General features: G+C 44.5%; 1 protein-coding gene and 2 non-coding genes across 13 annotated transcripts in view; all 3 read right to left on the reverse strand.

The window, feature by feature from the left end:
* The window catches only part of LOC136852274 (T-cell immunomodulatory protein), a 259930-nt gene that overhangs the window by 211612 nt on the left and 23513 nt on the right, over positions 1–24805 (reverse strand). For all 11 annotated transcript variants that reach the window (XM_067126747.1, XM_067126749.1, XM_067126746.1 and 8 more), the window contains exon 2: positions 24568–24704. In XM_067126747.1, the coding sequence (XP_066982848.1) occupies positions 24568–24704 (137 nt within the window). The remainder of the gene's footprint in view (positions 1–24567; positions 24705–24805) is intronic.
* LOC136852648 (5S ribosomal RNA) lies at positions 9473–9591 on the reverse strand. The gene has a single exon (XR_010857205.1). It is a non-coding gene; the product is annotated as a 5S ribosomal RNA (ribosomal RNA).
* LOC136852654 (U6 spliceosomal RNA) lies at positions 11084–11185 on the reverse strand. Its single transcript, XR_010857211.1, has one exon. It is a non-coding gene; the product is annotated as a U6 spliceosomal RNA (small nuclear RNA).

Raw genomic sequence — 24805 nt, forward strand, 5'->3', positions numbered from 1 at the left:
TGGCAACTACAAGTATATATAAAACTTTATTTTATCATAAAAATGATATTTTCATAATAAAATAAATTTTTGAACATACTTACCTGGTAGTTATATATATAGCTTAAGTCCCTGACGCGCGGCAGAATTTCAAAACTCGCGGCTTTCGCCGATGGGTAGTCAGGTGTACCACCTGTGCGCCCTCTACCCAGGCACCTGGAACTGTTCCAACTATTCCTCAGATCTTTCATGCCCCTAGTCTCTAGAGGGGAGGAGGGAGGGAATTTAATTATATATAACTACCAGGTAAGTATGTTCAAAAATTTATTTTATTATGAAAATATCATTTTTAAACATCTGACTTACCCGGTAGTTATATATATAGCTGATTGACACCTTTGGTGAAGGGTCAGAGACAGCCAACATCGTTGGAATTTTTTGTAAGGGTTAATAAACCAACTTAAGGTTCTTACCTGGATTAAGGAAGCTGACTTCAATGAACTCCCCTCATTATGTCTGCTTTCCTTAAGAGGTCCAGCGATCCACTCGGGGCTGAAGACCTCTAGGAGCTGCCAACCGGTGTACCAACCTCTATGTGACAGACAACCTATAATACCCTTGTTCCGGGCGCTACCAAGGAACAAAAATGACCACCTGACTAAAATCAATGATTGTAGAAGACTGCGTCCAATATTCACAAACAACCATAAAATTTCAACATTCCATGGCAAGAATCAAAGGTATTGTTTTATGGGAATGTAGGGTAGTCCCTTCTCCCACTACTGAGTTAACTGCTATAAAGGGTCCCAGTGTATAGCAGTCGTCATAAAGCGTTTGTACTTGCTTCAAGTAGTGTGAGGCAAACACTGACTTGCTTCTCCAGAAGGTAGCGTCCATAATACTTTGTAGGGACTTATTCTGTCTAAAGGCTACAGAGGTTGCAACTGCCCTGACCTCATGAGTTTTAACCTTTAGAAGTTTGAGGTCCACCTCACTACATTCTGAATGCGCTTCCCTTATCAACTGCCTTATGAAAAAGGATAATGCATTCTTTGACATTGGCAGAGAGGGCTTCTTAACTGAACACCAAAGCGCCTCTGACTTGCCACGTAAATCTTTCGTCCTTTGCAAGTAAGCTCTCAGAGCTCTTACCGGGCACAGGACTCTAACTCCTCACCTGCGATGTCTGCCAGATTTGTAATCTCGAACGCCTTGGGCCAGGGTTGTGAAGGACGTTCATTCTTAGCTAAAAACCCCAGTTGTAGAGAGCAGATAGCTTTGCCATTCCTAAAACCGACAGTTTTATTGAAGGCATGTACTTCACTGACTCTTTTAGCTGTTGCTAAGCATACCAAAAACAGAGTCTTCATGGTGAGATCTTTAAATGAAATCTCATGTAAAGGTTTGAACCTCTCAGACATGAGAAACTTTAGGACCACGTCTAGGTTCCACGCTGGTGAGATCTGCCTTTTCTCCTTAGTAGTCTCGAATGATCTGAGAAGATCTTGGAGATCCTTATTGGCAGACAAATCCAAGTTTCTGTGTCTGAAGACAGCTGCCAACATGCTCCTGTATCCCTTAATAGTCGAGGCTGAAAAGCTACGTATCCTCTTGAGATAAAGAAGGAAATCCGCTATCTGGGTCACAGAGGTACTGGAAGAGGAAACTAAGTTGTCCTTACACCATCCTCTAAAAATATCCCACTTGGATTGGTACACGCTGATGGTAGATGACCTCCTTGCTCTTGCGATCGCTCTAGCTGCCTCCTTCGATAAACCTCTAGCTCTTGCGAGTTTTTCGATAGTCTGAAGGCAGTCAGCTGTAGACCTTGGAGGTTTTGGTGATACTTTTCCAAGTGGGGTTGTTTGAGTAGATCTGGTCTCAGAGGCAGACTTCTTGGTGTGTCCACCATCCACTCCCGCACCTCTGTGAACCATTCTCTTGTCGGCCAAAAGGGGACCACTAGAGTCATCCTGGTGTTCTCGTGGGACACGAACTTCTGAATGACTTTGTTTATAATTTTGAACGGGGGAAAAGCGTAAACGTCTAGGTTGGACCAGTTTAAAAGGAACGCATCTATGTACGTTGCCTCGGGATCTGGTACAGGAGAGCAGTACGTCTCCATCCTCTTCGTTTGTGCTGTGGCGAAGAGGTCTATGCATGGACGTCCCCAAATCCGCCACAAATCTCTGCAGACGTCTTGATGAAGAATCCATTCTGTTGCCAGGACTTGACCTTTTCTGCTCAGACTGTCTGCCCTCACATTCCTTTCCCCTTCAATGAACCGTGTCAACAAAGTCACATTCTTCTCTTTCGCCCAGAGAAGGAGTTGCCTCGACGTCTCGTACAACGACCTGGAGTGGGTTCCGCCTTGCTTGTTGATGTAGGCTAACGCCGTCGTGTTGTTGGAGTTGACCTGCACGACTTTGTCCTGAACCGAGTGCTTGAACTCTTTGAGGGCTAAAAATATTGCAGCCAGCTCCTTTTGGTTTATGTGGAGCTTCTGTTGCTCTCTGGTCCAGGATCCCGATACCTCCATCTTTTCCAATGTTGCTCCCCACCCCGAGTCCGACGCGTCGGAGAACAACACTAGGTCTGGGTTCCTCTGATTTAATGAAAGGCCTTCCTGAAGCTTGACTGGGTCGTTCCACCACTGAAGGCATCGTTTCATTGTCTCTGAAATGGGGATACCGACTGAGGTGGAATTGGAGTGGGCGAAGGTTTAGTCTTCCCAGGGAAACAAACTGTTCTAGCGAGGAAAGGGTCCCTAGAAGACTCGTCCATTCCCTCGCCGAGCACATCTGTTTCCCTAGAAAGTCCTGTAGTTTTACCAAGGCTTGTTCCATCCTTGATGGTGACGGAAAAGCCCGAAAATCCCGAGACTGAATCCTCATCCCAAGGTACAGGATCTCTTGGGAAGGGGTTAGTTGTGACTTCTGTCTGTTTACCAGAAGTCCTAGTTCCTCTGATAAACAGATTGTCGTTTGAAGATCCTCCAGGCAGCGATTGAAGGAAGGAGCTCTGGCTCCTCCAGATACAGAGAGGCCCTGATGCCTCTCGTGTGAAGCATTCCCGCTACATTTGACATCAGTCTCGTGAATATTTGGGGCACAGTGCTTAGGCCGAAGCAAAGAGACCGAAACTGGAATACTTCTTTCTTGAAGACGAATCTCAGGTATTTCTTGGAGCCCGGGTGGATAGGGATGTGGAAATATGCATCCTGAAGATCCAAGGAAACCATCCAGTCGTGTTGTCTGACTGCTGCTAACACTGATTTTGTTGTCTCCATGGTGAACTTCGTCTTCTGTACAAAGACGTTGAGGGCACTCACGTCCAGTACTGGTCTCCACCCCCCCCATCCAGATTTCGTATTTTCTCTATTGCGTTCTTCTGCAATAATATGGAGACTTGTTGTTGAATCGCCTGTGCCTTGGATTCGTCTCTGTATCTGGGAGACAGATCTATTGGTCTGTCTGCCAAAGGGGGCTTTCTTAGGAAAGGGATTTTGTATCCATCCTTGAGTAGTTGAATGGACCAAAGATCCGCTCCTCTTTTCTTCCATACCTGCCAGAAGTTGGAAAGCCTGGCACCTACCGCTGCCTGCAGGAGAAGATAGTCAGGTCCTGCTTCTTCCCTGTCTGGAGCCACTTCTCGTTGAAGTTCTTCTACCCGCTCTAGAGGAACCTCTACCTGAGGGCCGACCACGAAAGGGCTGAGATACCTGAAACAAGGGAGCCTCAGCCTTACTCTTTTTAGTGGTGAAAGTCGTTGGTAGGACTTTCCTTGCTGTTTTCGATATCAGATCTTGCGTGGTTTTCTGGGCCAAGGATGCAGAGACCTCTTTTACTAGTTCTTGAGGGAAGAGGTGAGAAGAAAAAGGGGCATAAATCAGTTCAGATTTTTGACTGGACGTGTCCCCATTAGCTAGGAAAGAGCAAAGATGGGCCCTTTTCTTCAGGATTCCCGCTGAGAAAAGCGCTGCTAATTCGTTGGCACCATCTCTGATCCCTTTATCCATACACATCATCAGATATACAAGTTCTTCGGTGTCAGTCGTGTTGAATAATTCCATCTTTCTTCCTAAAGCTCCCAGGGTCCAGTCCAGAAAATTAAAGACCTCAAAGGCCCTAAAAATTCCTTTGAGGAGGTGGTCCAGCTCTGATGTTGACCAACAAAACTTCGTCCTTCCCATTGCCACTCGACAGGAAGAGTCAACAAGATTCAAGAAGTCTCCCTGGGAAGAGGCAGGAATTCCAAGGCCGAACGATTCTCCAGTTTGATACCAAACGCTAGACCTTGAAGCTAGTTTGGCTGGAGGAAAAGCAAAGGCCGTTTTTCCTTGTTCCTTCTTTAAAAGCATCCATTCATTCATCATTTTAAGCGCTCTCTTGGACGAGCGGGACAAAACCATCTTCGTAAATGCTGCTACCTTAGAAGTCTTCTCAAGAGTAAATTTTGAAGGTGGGGAATGAGGAGCAGTCGGGATGAAGTTCTCTGGAAAAACTTCCGAAAATAGTTTCATAAGCCTTTTCAGGTCCGATGAAAGCTGCTGGCCTTTAATATTGTCTTCTTCTGATGTCTCTTCAATAGGATCCACAGGAGACTGCGGAATATCCTCATTTTCTTCTTCTGACTGTCCGAAGACCGAAGTAGCGACGTCTTTCAAAATATCATGTTGAAGCTCAGCGTCCTGGCGTCCAGTCTCTTGACGCCTGGCGCCTTGGCGTCCATCTTCTTGCAGCTTGACGTCCTGGCGTCCAGCCTCATGACGCTTGACGCCTGGCGTCCAATCGCTTGACGTTCGTTATTCCGCCAAACCTTAAGGTCGCTTGAGAACTGGCCGCCTGTGCGACATCTGTCAAAAGCTTCCTCAGGTTGACGTACAATGATCGGTGGACGAAAATCTGCTGGTTGTAAGACTTGAATCAGAGAAGAGAGTTTCCATTGCATGTCCTTAATTAGACCGATTTGCGGAGCTACCTGCTGTTGAGGATCGACAGGGGGAGCCTCCATATCATCTACTAATTCTTTCTCTGCGTTGAGACATTGGAAATGACGTTCCGGGGACGCTTCTGATTTCATTTCGTCGTCAGTGGAAGCAGACGGCCGCCCGTGCGACAACATACGTCTGCTTTTCACTGGAGAGCAATCGTCAGAGCTAAGAGGGGAACGATCTGGACTGCTCCAATGACTACATCCCGGAGTCGGAAGCGTCACTTCCCGACGCCTTTGTCGCTCCACAGAGGAAAGTTTTCTCTTGAGGGTCTCCAGACACGGATTATCTTATGACGCCAGTCCCATCTGGGAATTGCATCCTCCGATGAGGACAAAAACACTTTAACCTCGCCTTTCCTATGGCGAGGGCGAGCGTCCTGGGAAGCGGCAACAGGTGCGCTCGAGGGGACGACTGCTCGGTAGCTAAAGCCTCTCGCCTCCCTTCGTCTGTCAACATTCCTTCTCACAGGGGTTGGTGAGCTTGGAAGAGGTCTAGGACTAGGAGCACGACAGGACCGAGCAATCGCACCCTCCACAACACTTGCACTTTTATTTTCACTTGAGTGTTTAAGATCTCTCATATTCGACCATAAATCCTCTCTGTCTCTTGCGAGGGATTCAACCTTTTGTCCAAGGGTTTGAATGGCCGTCATCATATCCTTCAAGGTAGGCTCATTATAGTATCAGTGGGGGGATCTGGAACTACCACTACTGGGGAAGGAATTGCAGGATTGTTAAAAAGAGGAGAATTGTAAACTCCCTGACTATCTCTAGAAGAGCGAGATCTACTACTCCCGGCTCTTCTGATCCTATCTCTTTCAAGCTTCGAAACATAGCGATAGTAAACCATCCACTCTTTTTCTGATAAACCCAAACATTCATCACATCTATCCTTTAACTCACAATTCTTACCTCTGCAATTTACACAAATCGAGTGGGGATCTAACGCGGCTTTAGCAAGCCGGGTTTTACATCCCCTCACACACATTCTCACACTCGAAGCAGAGTCAGACATCTTGGAAAAAGGAAAATCGTAAGAGAGATCAAACGAGCAAGGGTCAAAACCAACAATATCTAAAAAGTCAAGAAAATCCAAAGCAAATCCAAAAAAACAAGGAAAGCCAAAGCCAAAGTGTACTTCACCAAAACTCTGTGAAAAAATACGGGCCAAACGAGTGAAATTTCTAACGATGCAACCGGTAAGGCGGCAGGGAAGGTCTGAGGAATAGTTGGAACAGTTCCAGGTACCTGGGTAGAGGGCGCACAGGTTGTACACCTGACTACCCTTCGGCGAAAGCCGCGAGTTTTGAAATTCTGCCGCGCGTCAGGGACTTAAGCTATATATATAACTACTGGGTAAGTCAGATGTTTAAAAATGTCATTTTTCTACAAGTAACTTACCAAGTAACTACATAGCTGAATCCCACATTGACTGGAGGTGGGATGCATGAACATGTTCTACTCAAAAATGATATTTTAATGATAAAATAAAGTTTGTTCATACTTACCTGGCAGATATATATATAGCTGTATTCTCCGAAGGTCCGACAGAATTTCAAATTTGCGGCACACGCAGTGGCCAGGGTCAGGTGGTTAGTACCCATTCCCGCCGCTGGGAGGCGGGTATCAGGAACCATTCCCATTTTCTATTCAGATTTTCTAACGCCACTGTCTCCTGAGGGGAGGAGGGAGGGCAATATAAATATATATATCTGCCAGGTAAGTATGAACAAACTTTATTTTATCATTAAAATATCATTTTGTTCATGAGACTTACCTGCCAGATATATATATAGCTGAATACCACCTTTGGAGGGGGTAGAGACAGCCAAGAATTAGGGAAAAACCAATTATTGGTAAAATTATTTTGGTTCCTTATCTGATAGCGTAGCTGACTGAGTGGTTACTGTCACTCTAGTCTGCTTCTGCTTTACTAGAGACCCCAGCGAGGTAGTGACCTATATAGCTGGCGACTTCTAGATGATCTGTCAACGGGGCGTGACCACAATGTGACTAGATCATAGCCCATACAAAGAGGACAAAAGAGCATTACTAACCACCTAACCAACACCTAAAGCGTTAGTTTGCAAGGGATTGGGAAGACTGCCTCCAGTAGTCGACCCAACAACCACAAAAACACAATTAAAAGGGGATAGGATCAGAGTTACCCCTGTCCCCAAGGTTGCTGAAGCAGCAATGTAAGGTCCCAGCGAAAAGCAATTTCGTATGCTACCTAAACATCTTGCCAAGAGTGTGAGGCAAACACCGAATTGACTTCGCCAAAATGTGGCACTAAAAATGTCACTGAGTACCATATTTTTCTTGAACGCCATGGAGGTAGCAACTGCCCTCACCTCGTGAGCGTTAACTCTCAACAACTTGAAGTTGGAGTCGTCACAACTAGAGCGTGCGTCCTTAATGACGTCCCTAATGAAGAATGCCAGTGCATTCTTCGACATAGGTTTAACTGGTTGCCTCACAGACCACCATAAAACATCCAATGGACCACGAGTGTCCTGTGTTCTTTTAAGGTAGTACTTGAGAGCTCTAACTGGACATAGAACTCCCTCAGGTTCCTGTCCAATAAGGTCTGCTAAACCTTTGATTTCAAAGTGTCTAGGCCAAGGGTTAGAAGACCTATCATTCTTAGCCAAGAACTTAGGGCTTAAAGAATAGACGGCATTGTGTTCCTTGAAGCCCACATGCCTGAACCTCGAACTTCTCTCACTCCCTTCGCCGTGAGGAATGCCGTTTTTCGAGTAACATCCTTAAGAAATGCAGAGTGGAGAGGCTCAAAGGACTAAACATCAAAAACTTGAGCATTACGTCCAAGTTCCAAGCAGGGGAAATCAGCTGAGGAACCTTGGACGTCTTGAAAGAGCTCGTAAGATCGTGGAGGTCCTTATTGTCAGACAAAGCTAATCCTCTGTGTCTGAATACAATCGAAAGCATGCTCCGATAACACTTGATAGTCGGAACTGCTATATCGAGTTTTCCTCTTAAGTAAAGGAGAAAATCCGCAACCTGGCTCACAGTGATAGAGGAAGAGGAAAAGCCCTTCTTTCTACACCAACCTTTGAAGGTTGCTCACTTCGCTAGATATATCCTTTAGATGAAGAACTTCTGGCTCTAGCGATGGCCCGTGCCACCTGGCCAGAAAAACCCCTTCGCTCTGACCAAGTTTCGATAGTCTGAAAGCAGTCAGGTTCAGAGCGGGGAGATTCAAAGATATCTCGTGAAGTGGGTTTGTATGAGCAGGTCTGCTCTCATAGGAAGGGTCCTCGGAACGTCTACCAACCAGAAGAGAAACTCCAAGAACCAGTGGTTGAAGGCCAAAACGTGGGGATGAGTCATCCTCGTCCCTTGTGAGGCCGCGAACTTGCGTATGACTTCTCCCAGAATTTAGAACGGGGAAAAAGGCGTAACATCTATTCCCGTCCAATCCCAGGGAAGAGCAACTATCGCAACTGCCCCAGGGTCGAGTACAGATGAGCTTTATAGAGGAGCCTCGCTGTTCTTGAGGTCGTGAAAATATCCACAAGATGGCGACCCCAAAATTTCCAAAAATCTTGGCAAACCTCCTGATGAAGGGTCCATTCCTTGGCAGGAGTTGATGGCGCCAACAGAGCAGGTCTGCTCGAACATTTTCGACCCCTGCAACAAAACTTGTGAGAATCGAAATGTTGCGAGCATAGGCTCAAAGAATAATCTCTCTTGCAAGGCTGAACAGGGAACAAGTAGTATTGTCCGAGTTTGCTAGAACTACACGATTGCAAACTTGGACCTCGAGAAGAATTGGCGAGCTAAAAGATAGCCGCCAAATCTTTGAAGTCGATGTGCCAGGACACCTGTTCCTCTCTCCAGGTTCCTAACACTTCCTCTCCCTCTAGTGTTGCCCCCCAACCTGTTGACGACCCTTCGGAAAAACAACACTAGGTTGGGGTTCAGAAGCTTGAGGGAGATCCCTTTCTGCAATTCCGTTGGATCGAGCCACCACCACAGATCCTCTTTATATAAGGAAGAATTCTCAATTCCTCTTTCAAGTCTTCCTTGCTTTGTCAGTTCTCCAACAAAAAGAACTGAAGAGGCCTGAGATGCAGACTCCCCAGAAAGCAAACTTCTCCAGCGAGGAAATGGTCCCCAGCAGACTCATTCCTTCCTTCACCTAGCATGTTTCCTTTTCCAAGAAGGCGAAACTTTTTTACGTACATAGAAGTTGCCGTTCTTGCGACGGAGACGCTATAAAAGCCGCTGAATAGATCTGAATTCCCAGACACAATGGACAGTGAGGGGATCAGCTGCGACTTCTCCACAGACCAGAAGTCCCAGGGACTTCACGAGTTGCAGAGTCAACTGAAGGTCCTCCAGATACCTTCGCCGACGACGCTTTCGAATCAACCAGTCGTCCAAGTAGAGTGAGATCCTGACGTGCGACAGATGCAACTGCATCGCAACGTTTTTCATGAGACGATGTAAACACCCTCGGAGCAAAATGTGACGCCAACAGCATCTGGTGTTCCCAGGCGGTCAACCATCCAAGTACTGACCAGACCCAACGTTGCTTAACTTCGCTGATCGGACGAGAAGCGGTGTTTTCAACGTGGTATGGCCGTTGTGCAGAGTCCAAAGCAGAGAGCCCTGAACTGGTACGTCTAGTCCCCAAGACAACCTGAGATACTTCACCGAACGTGGATGAATTGGGGCGTGAAGATAAGTATCTTGGAGATCCAAAGATACCATCCAATCCCGGGATGAAGGGCTCCTAGTATTGGCTGCGAGGTCTCCATCTTGAACTTTTCCTTCCGGACCAAGTTGTTCGACCTGTTGACGCCCAAGACGGGTCTCCAGCCTACTGAAAGTTTGGGACTAGAAACAATCTGTAGTAAAATCCCGGGAACACCGAGTCAAGATCTGTTCCACTGCTCTCCGCTCGAACATCTGTTCGAGCAGGTCAAACAATTTTCTGTTTGACAGGAAGGCAGTTGGGAAACAAAAAACAAAAGAGGAGACAGGAAGGGAATCAAGTAACCTCTCTCTAACAGTAGGAGGGACCAAACGTCTGCCCCTCACTCTTTCCAGGATTGTGCAAAATGAAGCCTGGTTGCAAAGGGAGTCTGGAGATGAAAGGAGTCACTTGCTACCTCTCTTGGAAGTGACATTCCTTGGGGAAAAAAACTCTCTCTCGTGGTGCGGGTCTCGTGTTGCTTCCCATGGAAGCCCCTTTGTTATGCAAACATTTAGCTTTCGTTTACTTTTTGTATCTGAGATCGGTGCAAGCGTTATGAAGGAGATGCAGTTTGAATGTCGATAACTTTAGTTTTGAGAAAAACGATATTTTTTGCTTCTCTGTGTATTTATTTGCTTGCCGTTACACAGTTTGATGTTTTTATGACATAATGAAAAGCCAAAAATAGACCTGCAAAGTAATATAACTTCGCTAAATGAAGCTAAATGAAGCGAGTGTCAAAACACGGCTGAGGTTGGCCAGCGACGTTTTACTTAGTCAAGCTCTGAGCTGCTACTGACTGAGTGCCACTGACTGCCCTGCGGCATTCTGTCTTTTCGCTGATGCGTACTATGTCCACAGGGTTGCCATAGATCGCATTAGATATTATTTCATAGCTAAAAGGAAATTACCACCGATATACTGACAATATCATTACATTATATGAAAAATGTAATTTGACTATGATAGGTTACTGTTTTGTTTATAACTTCTAACTGTGGCGAACTTTTAAATAAAACTTTCTGAGAAGATAGTCAGGATATGTATGATGCCATATATAAAATATCCCAGAAAATTTTATTTCCGATTTTTTCGTCAAACGCTCCCCTTAAGACAAAGACAACTGCGAAGGTGGAGAGAGAGGAGCCGACGGTTGAAAAGTCTCAGGAAACAGATCCTTAAGAAAAAAGCCAGAGTCTGATAATCAGAGGAAGAAGAAGACGAAAGAAGTTTCTCTTCATACAAAGGCTGTGACGAAAGAGGATGTTCTTCCACAGCTGGTGGGTCTTGAGTGAGTGGTGAAAGTAGTTCGATTCGCGACACGTAAGCGGGAACTCCCGCGAACGAAGAAGTAAATCAACTAGAGCACGTATAGTAAACATAAAAAATGTGGAACGCTTCACGATTAGCGTGTCATCCTTGCGCAAGAGCCATGCTAATCTCTGTATCGTTCCAATTAGTATATGTAGGCTACTGCCGAAGCAAGTACTGGCTAAATTAAGAAGGACATCAGATGTTGAAGCGGGTAGTTGTGCGACATGATGAACAACTGGAGCGGTGTCAACACAAGACTTGAAGCTATCTGGCGGCGAGTGCGGAGCGTCATGGCGTGACGCGAGAGGCTCCGTGGCAAGTACTAGAAGAGAGTCACAGCGTGCGCGCGAGCGCGTCATGGCTAAGCGGCGCGAGCGTCAAGGTGAGGAGTGCGTGACGCGTGAGAAGCGCACGAAGAGCAAGACGCGCTCCTGGCGCGAGACAAGAGAAAAGGCCAACACCTCAACTCGGGGAAGACGAATAGGAAGCCACTAAACACTCTCTCTAGGCGACAGACGCTCTGTATCGTTCCCAAGCGGGAGACGAAGGTGAAAGTCTGTACCTCTTAACAGGCAGATACGAATCTTGAAAGGTTCATGAGAGCATCCAGCTGTTGTTGCAAACCCAACAAAATCTTACAGCGTTGGAGAAGCCACTCTCTCGGGAGAAGGGCTGAACCTGAGAGAAGGAAAGGGGCGAGAGGCGTATACTTCCTTCCACAGGGAAGAAGCTCTAGCCCTTGCCTTAGCGACAGGGGGTCAAGTAGAGTGATCATCGAAAAACACTTTATTTTCTTCTGCAGAGGAAGTTCCACGCAACTTTCTGGGGAAGAGTACAAACGTCTAGAGGAAGAGGGCGTGGCGTCCTCTCCTCTAAGCTTCTCTTAAGAGGGCGAGAGTCCAACCGAGAGCTCCAACCCCGAGGCGGGGAGGACGTGTCGGAGGACGAGAAGCAATCCTTCAGGATGCGTGCCTGAGCACGATCCCTGGCAGCCTGGGTAGCGTCATCAGGACCTGCCGAAGGGACGCCAGATCGGTGGGAAGCCCCCGTAACCCTCATGCGGCTTTCGACATGCCCCCTCCCTGGTCCTGGGAGTTCGACAGAGGTCCAGGCCTAGAGGCATTATAGGGCCGATCTGACGCCCCCTCCACAACACTAGGGGCACTAGCACTAACACTATGCGTTTGAATTGCATTCACTTTTGGTTTCAAGAGCACGCATTGACTCCACACGAGAGCCAGGGAATTACCTTCTGCAGCAACAAACTACAGGGTTAGTAATAAATTTATTACAGGGTTACTAGTAGGAGAAAACCCTGACTGTCCAACTAAGGATGCACTCTAGGAGGAAGATTTCCTCAGCCTATCACGCTCCAATTTAAGCATATAGGCTTCATATTACTTCCACTCACCCTCAGACAATCCCACACATTCATTACCGATTATCATAGAGCATTGAACACCCTTACATATATACATAAAGAGTGAGGAACTATCAAAGTCTTCGATAGCCTCACCTTACATTCACCCAAGCTACAGACTCGATAGCTAGAGGTAAGACATCTTAATTATAAGAAAAGTCAAAAGCAAAATCAAAAACGGTCCACAAACAGCGCATGCCAAGTCACAGATCCAGTCGAATACCAAAAAACAACCAAAATACTTAAGTGACAACAAATTTCGAAATCCAAAAGGCGGAGGAACTGACAACAGGTGTTGACAGTCCGGCGACAGAGAAAATCTGAATAGAAAATGGGAATGGTTCCTGATACCCGCCTCCCAGCGGCGGGAATGGGTACTAACCACCTGACCGGCCACTGCGTGTGCCGCGAAATTTGAAATTCTGTCGGACCTTCGGAGAATACAGCTATATATATATCTGGCAGGTAAGTCTCATGAACAAAACAGTCAGTAAAGGAGATGAAACTGAAATAGAAAGATAGCTAGCATTGGTGTAATGCTTGTTGTAACCTTGCCTGGTGAGAGAGCTGCAAACAGGAAGATATTGCCCCTGGTTGGCACTCTTCTGGTTGGCTATAGTGACTTGGCAGTAAAGCCGAGGGTCTTCTCTACTTCAGTGGGAAACCTTGCATCTGAGGAGTACTCTGAAGGCTGACAAGGCTTTACAAAAAACAAATGCCCTTGCCCTGGGCACAGTACAATAAACACAACCAGAAATTTGTTACCACACAATATTAAAAACAAAACCATCACCCATCCATTAAAAACAACAGCTGGTGGGTACTCCAGGTACACAGTAACACCAGGCTTCCCAAGACTCTACATCCTTAACCCTTAAGGGACAGGGTTATATATCAAGCAACCCCCCTGACCGGGCAAACTTTAAGGTTGGCCAATTTAAGAAAAAAAAAACACATCAATGGAAAGTGGAGAGTGCATATTTACAACCCTGTATAGGGTCTCTTGTACAAAACACTCAAATTTTACCAAGTTATACATGTTTTTTTTAATAATTTATTTTATTTTATTTTGTAAAATTATAATTACAGCTCACACAATATCATAACAGATAAGAACTAAAATCAGTAACAAATTCTGAGTATATTTGCTATAAAATATTTATGTAAATTTACTGAGATCAGGAAATGCAGCAATTTTTTTTGGAGGTATACATGTTTTTTCTAATATTTCTTTGCAAAATTACAATTATAACTGACATCATACCATAAAGATAAGAATAAAACCAACAGCAAAACCTGGGTATATTTATGAGCAAATAAATAAAAAGATGTCAAGGGAGAGAGAGGAGCAAGACATCCCCCATCAAGTTAAGAACAATACTGATCTCCCTGAGACATCCATTGATTGAGCTGAGCTGAATTCTAAAGTTGCCACCATTCATTTAAGGGCCATTGAAGTGGAAACTCTTTCTCCTCGATACAGCCAAACTGTATGGCGCGTAATATTAATACTCCCCAGAGGGGATCCGTCCACCACCCAAAACCTGTTTTAGATCCTCTCATGAGGGGATCCATCCACTAAGGGTTAACAAGGCGAGGAGATAGAGGAATCAAAGGGATACCCCTATCCTTCTTCCCCCAATACCATGCCAGCCACGGCCAATGGAGCTAACATACTGCAGTTGCTATAAACCGTCCCCACATCGCACAAATAATGGGAGGTGAACTCTGATTTTGACTTCCAGTATGTTGATTGGAGAATTGTGGAGAGCGACGAGTTCTTAAAAACCAACGAAGTGGCAACTGCTATAATTTCATGAGCGTTAACTTTAAAAACAGGGAGAACGTCCTCTTGAATTTTCGAGTGTGATTCAGAAATAACACTCCTTAAAAAGAAGGGCAAGGCATTCTTAGATAACGGCCATGTGGGGTTCTTCACCGAACACCATAGATTCTGAGAGGGACCTCTGACCCTCTTGGTTCTATCTAAGCGGTGCTTTAGTGCTCTAACTGGGCAAAGAGCTCTGTCCTGGTCTGCTGGCCCAAGGATGTCCTTTAAATTCCTGATCGTGAACAAACGTGGCCAAGGATTGGATGGGGTCCAAGTCTGACCGGTCCTGGAGCATGGTATCCGTCACCCATGCCAGGGGGTCTGGGGCTGGGGAACATTAAATGGGGAAATGATGGTTCTTCAACGTTGCAAACAGATCTATCGACGGCTTTCCCCACTATTTTCACAGGTCGGTGAACACCTGCAGTTTCAGTGTCCATTCCATTAGTAGGACCTGTCTGCAGTGACCTAATTCATTCACAAGGACGTTTAACTTGCCCTGGATGAAGCAAGTTAATATTCTGGTGTGGTTCTTCTGTGCCCAGAGAAGAAGTTCCTTGGCCGCTTCGTAAAGGGAGTAGTGAGTCCCTCCTGGTTCTTGATATAGGCTAAAGCGGTCATGTAGTCCGAATGGACTGTGATTGTCATGTTGTATGTTGCAGTCACAAAATACTGCAAGGCCAAGTGGATCACCTTCAGCTCTCTTACGTTGATATGAAGTCCCTTTTTTTCTAGAGGCCATGTCCCTGAAACTTCCTTGTCATTTAAAAGAGCCCCCCAACCCAGATCCGACGTGTCTGAGTACAACATTAGGTTGGGGCCAGTGGCTGCAGTGACTTCCCTACTAAAAAACTCTCTTCTGCAAGCCACCATCGAAGGTCCTCCTTGATCTCAGGAGTGATGTGGAAAACAAAGGAGTCCGGGAGAGTTTTCCTGTGTCAAATAGCCATAGGAAGAATTGCAGGACTCTTGTGAGTAATCTTCCTAAAGGCACGAACTTCTCGATGGACGAGTGTGCCCAGCAGACTCATCCACTCGTTGGTTGTGCATGACTGGCGAGAAATGAAGTTTCTTACTTTCCGATGGCAGGCTTGGACTCTTTTGTGGGATGGAAAAGCCCAAAAAGTCAGAGCATCGATCCTCATCCCCAAATAGAGAATTGATTGCCTCGGAGTCAATTGAGACTTCTGAAAGTTGATGAAAAGGCCCAACTCCTGAGCAAGCAGAAGGGTCTTTTGAAGGTCCTCCGTGCATCTTGTTCTTGATGGGGAGCGTAGTAGCCAGTTGTCCAAATACAGACAGACACTGATACCCATGAGATGGAGCCATTTAGCCACTGGGGCGAGAACACGGGTGAAGACTTGCGGAGCTGTAGAGAGGCCAAAGCACGGAGCTCTGAACTGGAGGACTCTGCCCTGGAATACGAAACTCAGATACTTCCTGGAGTTCGGGTCCGGGTGTACTGGAACATGGAAGTACGCATCCTGCATGTCGATTGTCACCATCCACTCTCCCTGATGAATGGCCGACAGCATTGATTGATTCGTTTCCATCTTGAACTTGGTGGTCTGAACAAAAAAAGTTCAATGCGCTGACATCCAGGACAGGTCTCCAACCTCCTGAAGCCTCGGGGACGACGAACAGTCAGCTGTAAAAATCCTCTGTGCTTGAGTCTTCAACCACCTCTACAGTTCTTCTCCTGAGTAGAGATGAGACTTCTTCCTTTAGGGCCAAAAACCTCTCCGAGCCTACCGAGTAGGCTGTTAAGCTGATGGGCAAGAACATCAAAGGAGGTTTTTCCCCAAACAGGATGGCATAGCCCTCTTGGAGGACTTCGACTACCCAGGGTTCTGTGTTCCTGGCATTCCATTTGTCCCAAAAATGGAGAAGCCTGGCTCCTACAGGGACTCAGAGGACCGGATCCTCAGTTGCGAGAGGCTGGTTTGGAGGATGACTTCTTGGCTGGTCGGACTAACCGCAGGTTTGAGCGCAGACGGAGCTGAAACTTGGCTCTTCCGCCTCGAAAGGGCTGCTGCTGTAGCAGAGAAACAGTCCTCGTACTGAACAAGGCCAAAGAATCATGGCTTGGTTCCTTGGAACACCTTGCCAACTGTGTTAAAAGGTTGTGTCGACTTATACATGAGTATTTTAATGGTTTTATCACAAAATGTGCATTTAGTCATGAAAATGATACGAAAATACAGTAAACCCCCTGTATTCACGTTCTCACGATTCGCGGACTCACGTATTCATGGATTTCTCTTTGGAACATATCTATCCATTACTTGAGGAAAATTCGCCCATTCGCAGTATTTTTCACTGAGAAATATTCATTAAATACTGTATTTTCATCTCATTTTTATGACTAAATGCACTTTTTGTGATAAAACTATTAAAATACTCAGGTAATGCTCGAGTTACGATAATTCACCTTACAATAATTTGATTTTGCAATGGGGTAAGCAATTATACAGATACAACAATATTATTTATAAAATATTTTAAAATTTCCTCTGGGCGCAGGCAGCAGCGTAATCAGGCTGTGAGAGAGACCAAATTACAATAGACAACTTTTCCTCCATCTCTTTATCCCATCTTCTAGTTAGAAAAGTAAAAGAGAACGATAAAAGTATTGCTAGTAACGTTATACTCTTGCGTAAATGCATACAGCCATAAATAACCGACCAAGAAACTGTTGTTTTGCTTATAACTGAATTGGATAACAACAGTACCGGATAGTACAGTACCTGTATTTCAACCATCATACGGTAATAAACAATTACCGTAGGTTATGGCACAAATGACATTAAGTAGAATAGGACTGATATATTTTTACATTATACCCTTATTCAATATGGATAAAGATCATCAAGGAAATATACTGCTAAATCTAAGCTGCAAGTTGTAGCTGAAGCTGAGGAAACGAGGTTCAGGCTGCTAATGACTATACTGTAAATTATCGTGCATCGGCAACATGGATGAAACTTGATCATAGTTAAAATGGGAGAGAAAGTATTTTAATCAAAACTACTGGGCATGAAAGAACACATTACTGTTATTTTTGCGCCGATAAATGATAAGTACGTAAAGCTCGTATTATGATGAAATCAAGTGAAAATAGCAAACGGAATCTTGAATTTTTTTACACAAAACAAACGCCCCCAACCGGCCATCATCAATCGTCATCTATTAATGAAAAAAATAGCTAAATTAATTTCACAACGAGACGTATTTTAGTTATATTTCGACTTAAAAACACTTCTATAACAAAAAAATAACCTTGCCCCTTATAAATAAAGTATCTAAACTCTAGAGATTCACTTATGCTAACTAGAAGCAAGAAAAGCGCTCTGTACTGAGTTAAATGCGGTAAAATAAACACCGGCGAAACATTTTCAAACCAAAACATTGATGATCGCTATGATCACAATTTATAATACAAAAGCAATAAAAGATATGCAATATTATTGGATACACTGAATTACGGCATAACATTTTAAAAGATCCATGGAAAACACACATATTCATTATGTTGATGTTTGTATAATACGACATGCGAATATAGAGTACAGTATGTAGGCTATGCTACCGTGTACGTATACAATATACCATTGTGTAGGCTAAGCTAATTCTTGTTTGTTATTTAATTTCTCTTTGTATTGAATTACCATAAGTCACTTTGCATGAGCCTCCAGAATTAGCTGATATTAATAATTACTAAACCGTGCATGTAAAGAGTATATTTTATAGTGTAGGCTAGGCTACCATATATGCATACAGTACATGGTACCAAATATCCTAGTGTAGGCTAGGCTATGTTCGAGATATATGTTTTGGTAGTTCTTACGTTTTTTCCAACAAACAACGGTTTTTTTTTAACCTAACCCCATCGTAAGTAGGATAACACCTGTACAGTATAAGCATTTTTAGTTTGTTTTGTGTGTGTTTGAACTATCAAAATAGGCAGTTGTAAGTGTTTTTAGAAGTGTTCTAAGTATTCGCTGGTTTTAGTTATTTGCGGGAGGGGGGGGTACGCATCCCCCGCGAATACAGGGTGTTTACTGTACAGTAAATAGTGAATATTTCTCAGTGAAAAATACCACAAATGGGCGAATTTTCCCTGAATAATAGGTAGATACGTTCCACAGAGAAATCCGTGAATATGTGAGTCCACAAATAGTGAGACTGTGAATATGGGGGGTTTACTACTTCCTTGGCGACGACTATCAATGCCTGCTAATGCCTTCCTAGAGGATGAGGAAAGGACCATCTTCGGTAGTCTGGTGGACTCTACCGGTTGTCTCATCATAACGGCAGAACCTGGAGATTACGGGGCCCTTGGAGAGAAGAAAGTTGGGTAGCAGAAGAGGAAGTATTTAAGAGTGCTGCATATGCTGATGTTGGATGCTCGTTCCATGGCTTCTTTGTCTGCTTCTTCATTGGACGAAATAGAAGGGGCTATGTCCAGCTGATCCTGCATAGCAGAAGGCTGCTTCTGCAAAAGGCCTAGGATGCTATCCAACTGCCACTGGATAGGCTCCAATGAAGGATCCGTGACAGCAGGGGTTGGTACCAAGCACTTGGCTACTGGCGCCAAGCATACCAGAGGTAGCACCGACACAGGTGTCCGCTCGGATACTGGAGAACACTTTGACACTGGTGAAACTGACACTTGGCACTTGGAAACTGGGCATATGGACACAGGGTGCTGGGACAACACTGAGCGTTTGGAAACTGGATGCTTGGACATTTTACGCTCAGACACTGGGCACTCGCAAGTTGGGTGTTCAAACACTGGGAGCTCTGACACTGCTCTCATAAACTGGGCACTTGGACACTGGGCGATCCGACACTATACACTCGGACACTGGGTATTCAGACACTGAGCACTCGAAAGTTGGGTGCTCGGACACAGATAGCTTGAATACTGGAGGATTGGAAACTGGGTGCTCGGCTGCTGGGCACTCGCACTGCTTTTTTGAAGACCGCTTCGGCGCCATATACTGGGGCTCCGTCACAGAAGAATTATGCATAGCCCACCTGGGACTATCCCAAAACTACAGGAGGGAAGAGGACTATGCGCTTGCTCCCTGGGAAGCTTACAAGGAAGCGGAGGAGTGTGCTCAGCGGAAGGAACACGCCTTTTCAATGGCCTTGACACTGTTGTTGAAAAGCGCCGACTCCCTCTGTCCGCACTGGAGTCCGAGTTACTGGATGACAGAGCATGCACATCCATATGGATGCCTTTCCAACGGCTGTCCAAGTCCTGGGTATGATCAACAGGGTCGAATGAGGGGGTATCTACCTGTGGGCAAACACTACCGACCTCCCTTAGACCTCCAGCTTGCCTCCTCCCAGGTGTGGGGGAGTTTAACATTGACCTTTGTCTAGGAGCATTGGTGGGATGAGTAGTCACCTCCTCCACTGGCACTGCACTGGCACCAACACTACTCACGCTCACTTGGTCCATAAGGATCTTAACAGAAGACCCGATCTGGATACAAAGTTTACAAGAAGACCAAACTTTTGGTCTATCCTAGCTTTGAGGCTGGCAATGGCATCGGATTTGGAAGAATGGGAGCCAGGTATTGGAGTAGGAGGAAAGTCGGAGGGCTGGTGATAGGGGGGAAAGCAGTCACGGGCGTATAAGGCACAGCTTGAATAGCAACATCCGATTTCAGAGTAGAAACCTGACTGGCCAAGCTTGGAGCTCCTAGCTTCAGCTCTAGCAGCCGCCTTTCTCTGTCTGTCTTTCTGTAGTTTATCAAGATGTGCATCTAACACTTTCCATTTCCCCTGATCCCAGTCTTTGCATTCGTCACATTTAAGTTCAAACGAGCAAATCTGCTAAGTGTGTGAGTCATACTTAGCAGAAGTAAGTCTGGTATTACAGCCTTTGCTGCAATACCTAATACTAGACACACTAGAATCCAACATACTAAGTCAATAACAGTCAAAAGTTTGAATAAGGAACTAGCTAAGCTAATTATCATTAGCATGCTACCAACACAAAAGAATACTTCACCAAAGGCGAAAGATACAACCACCCAGCGAAATTCAAATCACAGCTGCTCAACCAACCGATGACCAGTTGTTGACCGGCAGAAACAAATTGAGGTCTCCAACACTGTTGTACCTATTATTCCCCGAAAGTGGACGGGGTCTAGTTGTCTACACCAAAACAATAGCGCGTTACCGCGAATTTCAAATTTTTAACTACCGCGATAGTTAGAAATTAATAGCTATGTAGTTACTTGGTAAGCTACTTATATAAAATGTGCGTGCCTGAATACTTAAAAGTAATGTGTAACTTGATTAGTTTTCATCTTGGTAAGAGTACAGTAACAGTTGTAGTAGTGTTCACACGTAGCTGTAAGCCATATACGCATTTTTCAGGGTACAGTAATGTTGTAAGATGACTTTGAAATGATATTCAAGTGTCTTTGGATGACAGTTTAACTTATATTTGGTGTTTGAACTATTAAAATAGGCAGTTATAGGCATTTTTAGAGGGGGGGTTCCAACTTACCTTAGATTTTAACTAATCACAGGTGGTTGTGGTTCCTAATCCCCACAAATACCAGGGGTTGACTCCCAAAACCTAATATAGAATGATCCTTAATACAGAACAGAGTAGTGCTAGGGCGTACTCCACAAAAGAGCACAGATACATCACATTAACTCTGTGACCAGGTGAGGCTACTGAATCATGAGCAGGTGCAGCTAAAGAAGTTAGCTCACAAAGGCTTTAGAGTGTGCCAGCTTAATGTTGGGTCCATGATGGGGAGAGGAAGGGAATTGGCTGATCTCATGAGGAGGAAGAAGATGGACATTTTGTGTATTCAGGAAACACAATGGAGAGGATATAAAGCAAAGGAGCATGGTGACGGATATGAGTAGCTTTATAGGGAAGCGAAAGAAAAAGGGAGAAATGGAGTTGGTATAGTTCTGTCGGGGGAACTGAAGTATGCAGTGATGGAGGTGCATAGGAAGAATGTCCAACTCAAGAGACTTAAGATATGCTGTGAAGGAGAAGTGATGAATACTATTAGTGCTTATGCACCACAAGTGGGATGCACAGAAGAGAAGAACTACTTCTAGAGTGAAATGGATGAAGTGATGCAGGCATTGGAAGAGCATGAGAGGGCTTTGGTGGGGGCAGATCTGAATGGCCACGTGGGAGGTGAAAATGACATAACAGGATGTGTGCATGGAGGTCATGGAACAGTAGAGAGAAACCTAGAAGGAGAGAGTACAGGATAGTGGATTTTGCCATGGCATCTGACATGGCAATAGTAAACACAGTTTCCAAAAGGTGGTGGTAGATGCTCTCAGACTAATTGCTTTCTTTACAGAAGGCAAAGGCTATAGGAAGTAAAAAACTGCAAAGTTATCCCAGACGACCATGTATCTCCCCAAAAGGACTTTTATGTATGGATATGAAGCTGAAGAGAGAAAGGAAAACCAAAACAAAAGGAGTAAGGAAAATCAAGTGGTACAAATTATTATTAAAGAAATGGTGATATGAGAAGAATCTAAAAGGAAGGTGTTGGAAGAAACTGATCTAGAAACTGAAAATGTTCTGGAATGGTGGACACAATGCAGCAGTAATTAAGAAGTATGGAACGGAAGTACTTGGGGAAACATCTGGGATGGTATGGCAGGAAAAGGAGAGCTGGTGGTGGAATGAACACACAGAAGCCAGTGAGAGGGATGAACAAGGCAAAGAAGAGATGGAAAGAACCACAGTTAGGGGAGAGCAAGGACAGGCTTAGGGAGAAAAACAGAGATAAAGGTGGTGGTAGCGCAAGCTAAGGCAAGAGCATACAATGATGTATATACAGAACTGGGAACAAGAGAAAGGCTGGAGAAGATGCTGAAACTATCAAAGGCAAGAAAGAAAAGCACCAAAGATATCACACATATCAAGCACATTTAAAATCAAAATGGTACATAGAAAGGAAGAAGACATCTTGAAAAGATGGAAAGAGTATTTTGAATGAAGAAAATGATTGAATGCTGAATGAAGAAAATGAAAGATTAATTAGAGAGGATGGACAAGTGAACATGGGAATGGTAATAGGTTTCTCTATGCAAGAGGTGCTAAAAGCCTTAAAGAAGATGAATAATGGGAAGGTGACAGGACCTGACTTGATCTCACTTGAAGTATGGACAGAACTAGGAAACGGAGGAGTGCAAATCCTTTACATTCTAATGGAAAAGTTTTTAGATCAAGAGAGGATACCAGAGGAATGGAATAGAGTATACTGATACCAATTTTCAAAGGCAAGGGGGATGTTCAAGAGTGTGGTAATTATAAAGGTATTAAACTGATGTCCCACATCTTGAAGATACAGTATTAGAATGATAGATGCCAAATTAAGTAAGGAAGTAGAAATAGGGAGAAAACAGCTGGGATTTATGAAAGGACTTGCAACAACAGAAGGTATGTTATGTCTGAGACAGCTAATGGAGAAATTCAAAGAGAAGCAGAGGGACTTACACAGTGATCACAGACCTTGAAAAGGCCTATGACAGAGACAGGAAATTTGGAGGAGTTTGAGGGAGAAGATGGTCCCTGAGAAGCATGTATGGATGATTCAGATGTATAAGAATATATATACCAGTGTGAGCAGCAGTGTTGGAGATTGAAGGATTTGAGGTGAGGGTTGGATTACACCGGGGATCAACCCTTAGCCCATTTATTTTCAACGTTGTGATGGATTGCATAAAGGGGGAGGTAAGATCTACAGTGCCATGGAGCATATTACATGCAAATGACATTGTGTTATGTGCAGAGGAGAGAGGTTCTGGAGGGGAAGGTGAAGAGGTGGAGAGTAGCACTGGAGGACAGAGGAATGAGGAGAAGCAGGTCAAAAACAGAATATATGTGTACCACCATTGAGGGGGATGGCAGGGAGAGTACAGGCAGTCCTCGGTTAACGGCGGGCTTGGTTAATGGCGGTCTGGTTTTATGGCGCTTGTCTAGCGGTGAAAATCGGCAATTTTCTTTCAGCACTGAATATCGCCGATTTCCGCTTATCGGCACCGATAATTGGGTATTGGCGCTGATACAAACCTAACAGAGGCGCCGAAAACAGAAAATCGGCGCTTTTCGGCACCGCTAAGCCCCAAAATTCGCCGATTTTCGGTTAGCGGCAATTTTCGGTTATCATCACACCTTCACAACGGAACCCGCGCCGTTAACCGATACTGCCTTATAAGACTGGATGGAGAAGAAATACAGAGAGTAGACATGTTCAAATACTTGGGGGTTTATAATTGAGGCTGGTGTAAGGATGGATGAGAAAGTAAAACATCAGATACAAGCAGGTTGGAATAACTGGGGGCTGCCTTCGGAGTCCCTTGTGATTAAACAGTGCCATTAAGACTAAAGGGGAAGTTCCAAAAGGGAGTGGTAGGACCAGATATGCTATATGGTACAGAAATGGCAGGTATGACAAAGACAGAGAAGAAAATGGATGTAGCCGAGATGAGAATAATAAGATGGATGTCTGGCGTAATGAGGAAGGATAGGATTAGGAATGAGTATATCAGAGGGTCAACAAAGGCAGCTGAAATATCAAAGAAAGTGTGGGCAGAGAGACTGAGATGCTATGGACACCTACTGAGAAGGGAGGAAGACCATATTGGAAGGCATGCTATGGAGATGGAAATGCAGAACAGAAGACGAGGAAGACCAAGAAAGAGATGGAGAGACTGTGTGAGGGAGGACTTGAGAGAGAAGGGACTTGATGAAGCAGAAACCCACCACAAAGGCAGATGGAAGCAGCTTGTCCAAAACGGCGACCCCATACAGAGGCGAGACTAAGCTGAAAAAAAGATAGAGTCCTGCCATTCCTTAAGGGTTAACTAAGCTCGACTTCATCTCGTATGTTGAACTTTTTATATCTTTTTAATCTACTACATCCAGCCTCTTGCAATTTACTAACAAATTTCTAATAACTGACAAACAACTGTTGCTAATGTGGTTCGATGAGCTGGGTTATAATGTGTCACCTGATTAAGTAAAGTATTTTCTAAAGTTTGGAAGAAATATGAGTCATGTGAATTCATCCTAATTATGAGTCCTCAAAACATTAGTACTCTTAACCATGATGGGGTTTCAGAATGACTACAATATCAGCATTGTTGTCATTAACTATGCTATTCTTGCATGAAATGAACGCAAATTACCACCATAATGCAGAACCGTCTCATAATTTTTTTTACTAATTATGACTTCCTAGCATGCCTTAAAACATATAACTCTTTTCATAAATGAAAAACAGAGTAACTCACAAATATGTAAGCCCCAAGTTGAGTGACAACTGCAATCTGTTGATCCTCTGACCAGCTCATAGGAGATCCTACTAAAACTGTGATCGCAATTGGTATACCTTGCACCAGCTGTCTCACCTCAATTTTCTCCAACATTTCTGAAAGAATATAAATAAATTCAGACACATTGGCGCCTCATTGGGCAAAAGAACCCACTATAATTGATAAAATACAAATCTCTCTCTCTACATTAGCAGAT

The sequence above is a fragment of the Macrobrachium rosenbergii genome, chromosome 25, assembly GCF_040412425.1.
Source record: "Macrobrachium rosenbergii isolate ZJJX-2024 chromosome 25, ASM4041242v1, whole genome shotgun sequence".
NCBI lineage: Eukaryota > Metazoa > Arthropoda > Malacostraca > Decapoda > Palaemonidae > Macrobrachium > Macrobrachium rosenbergii.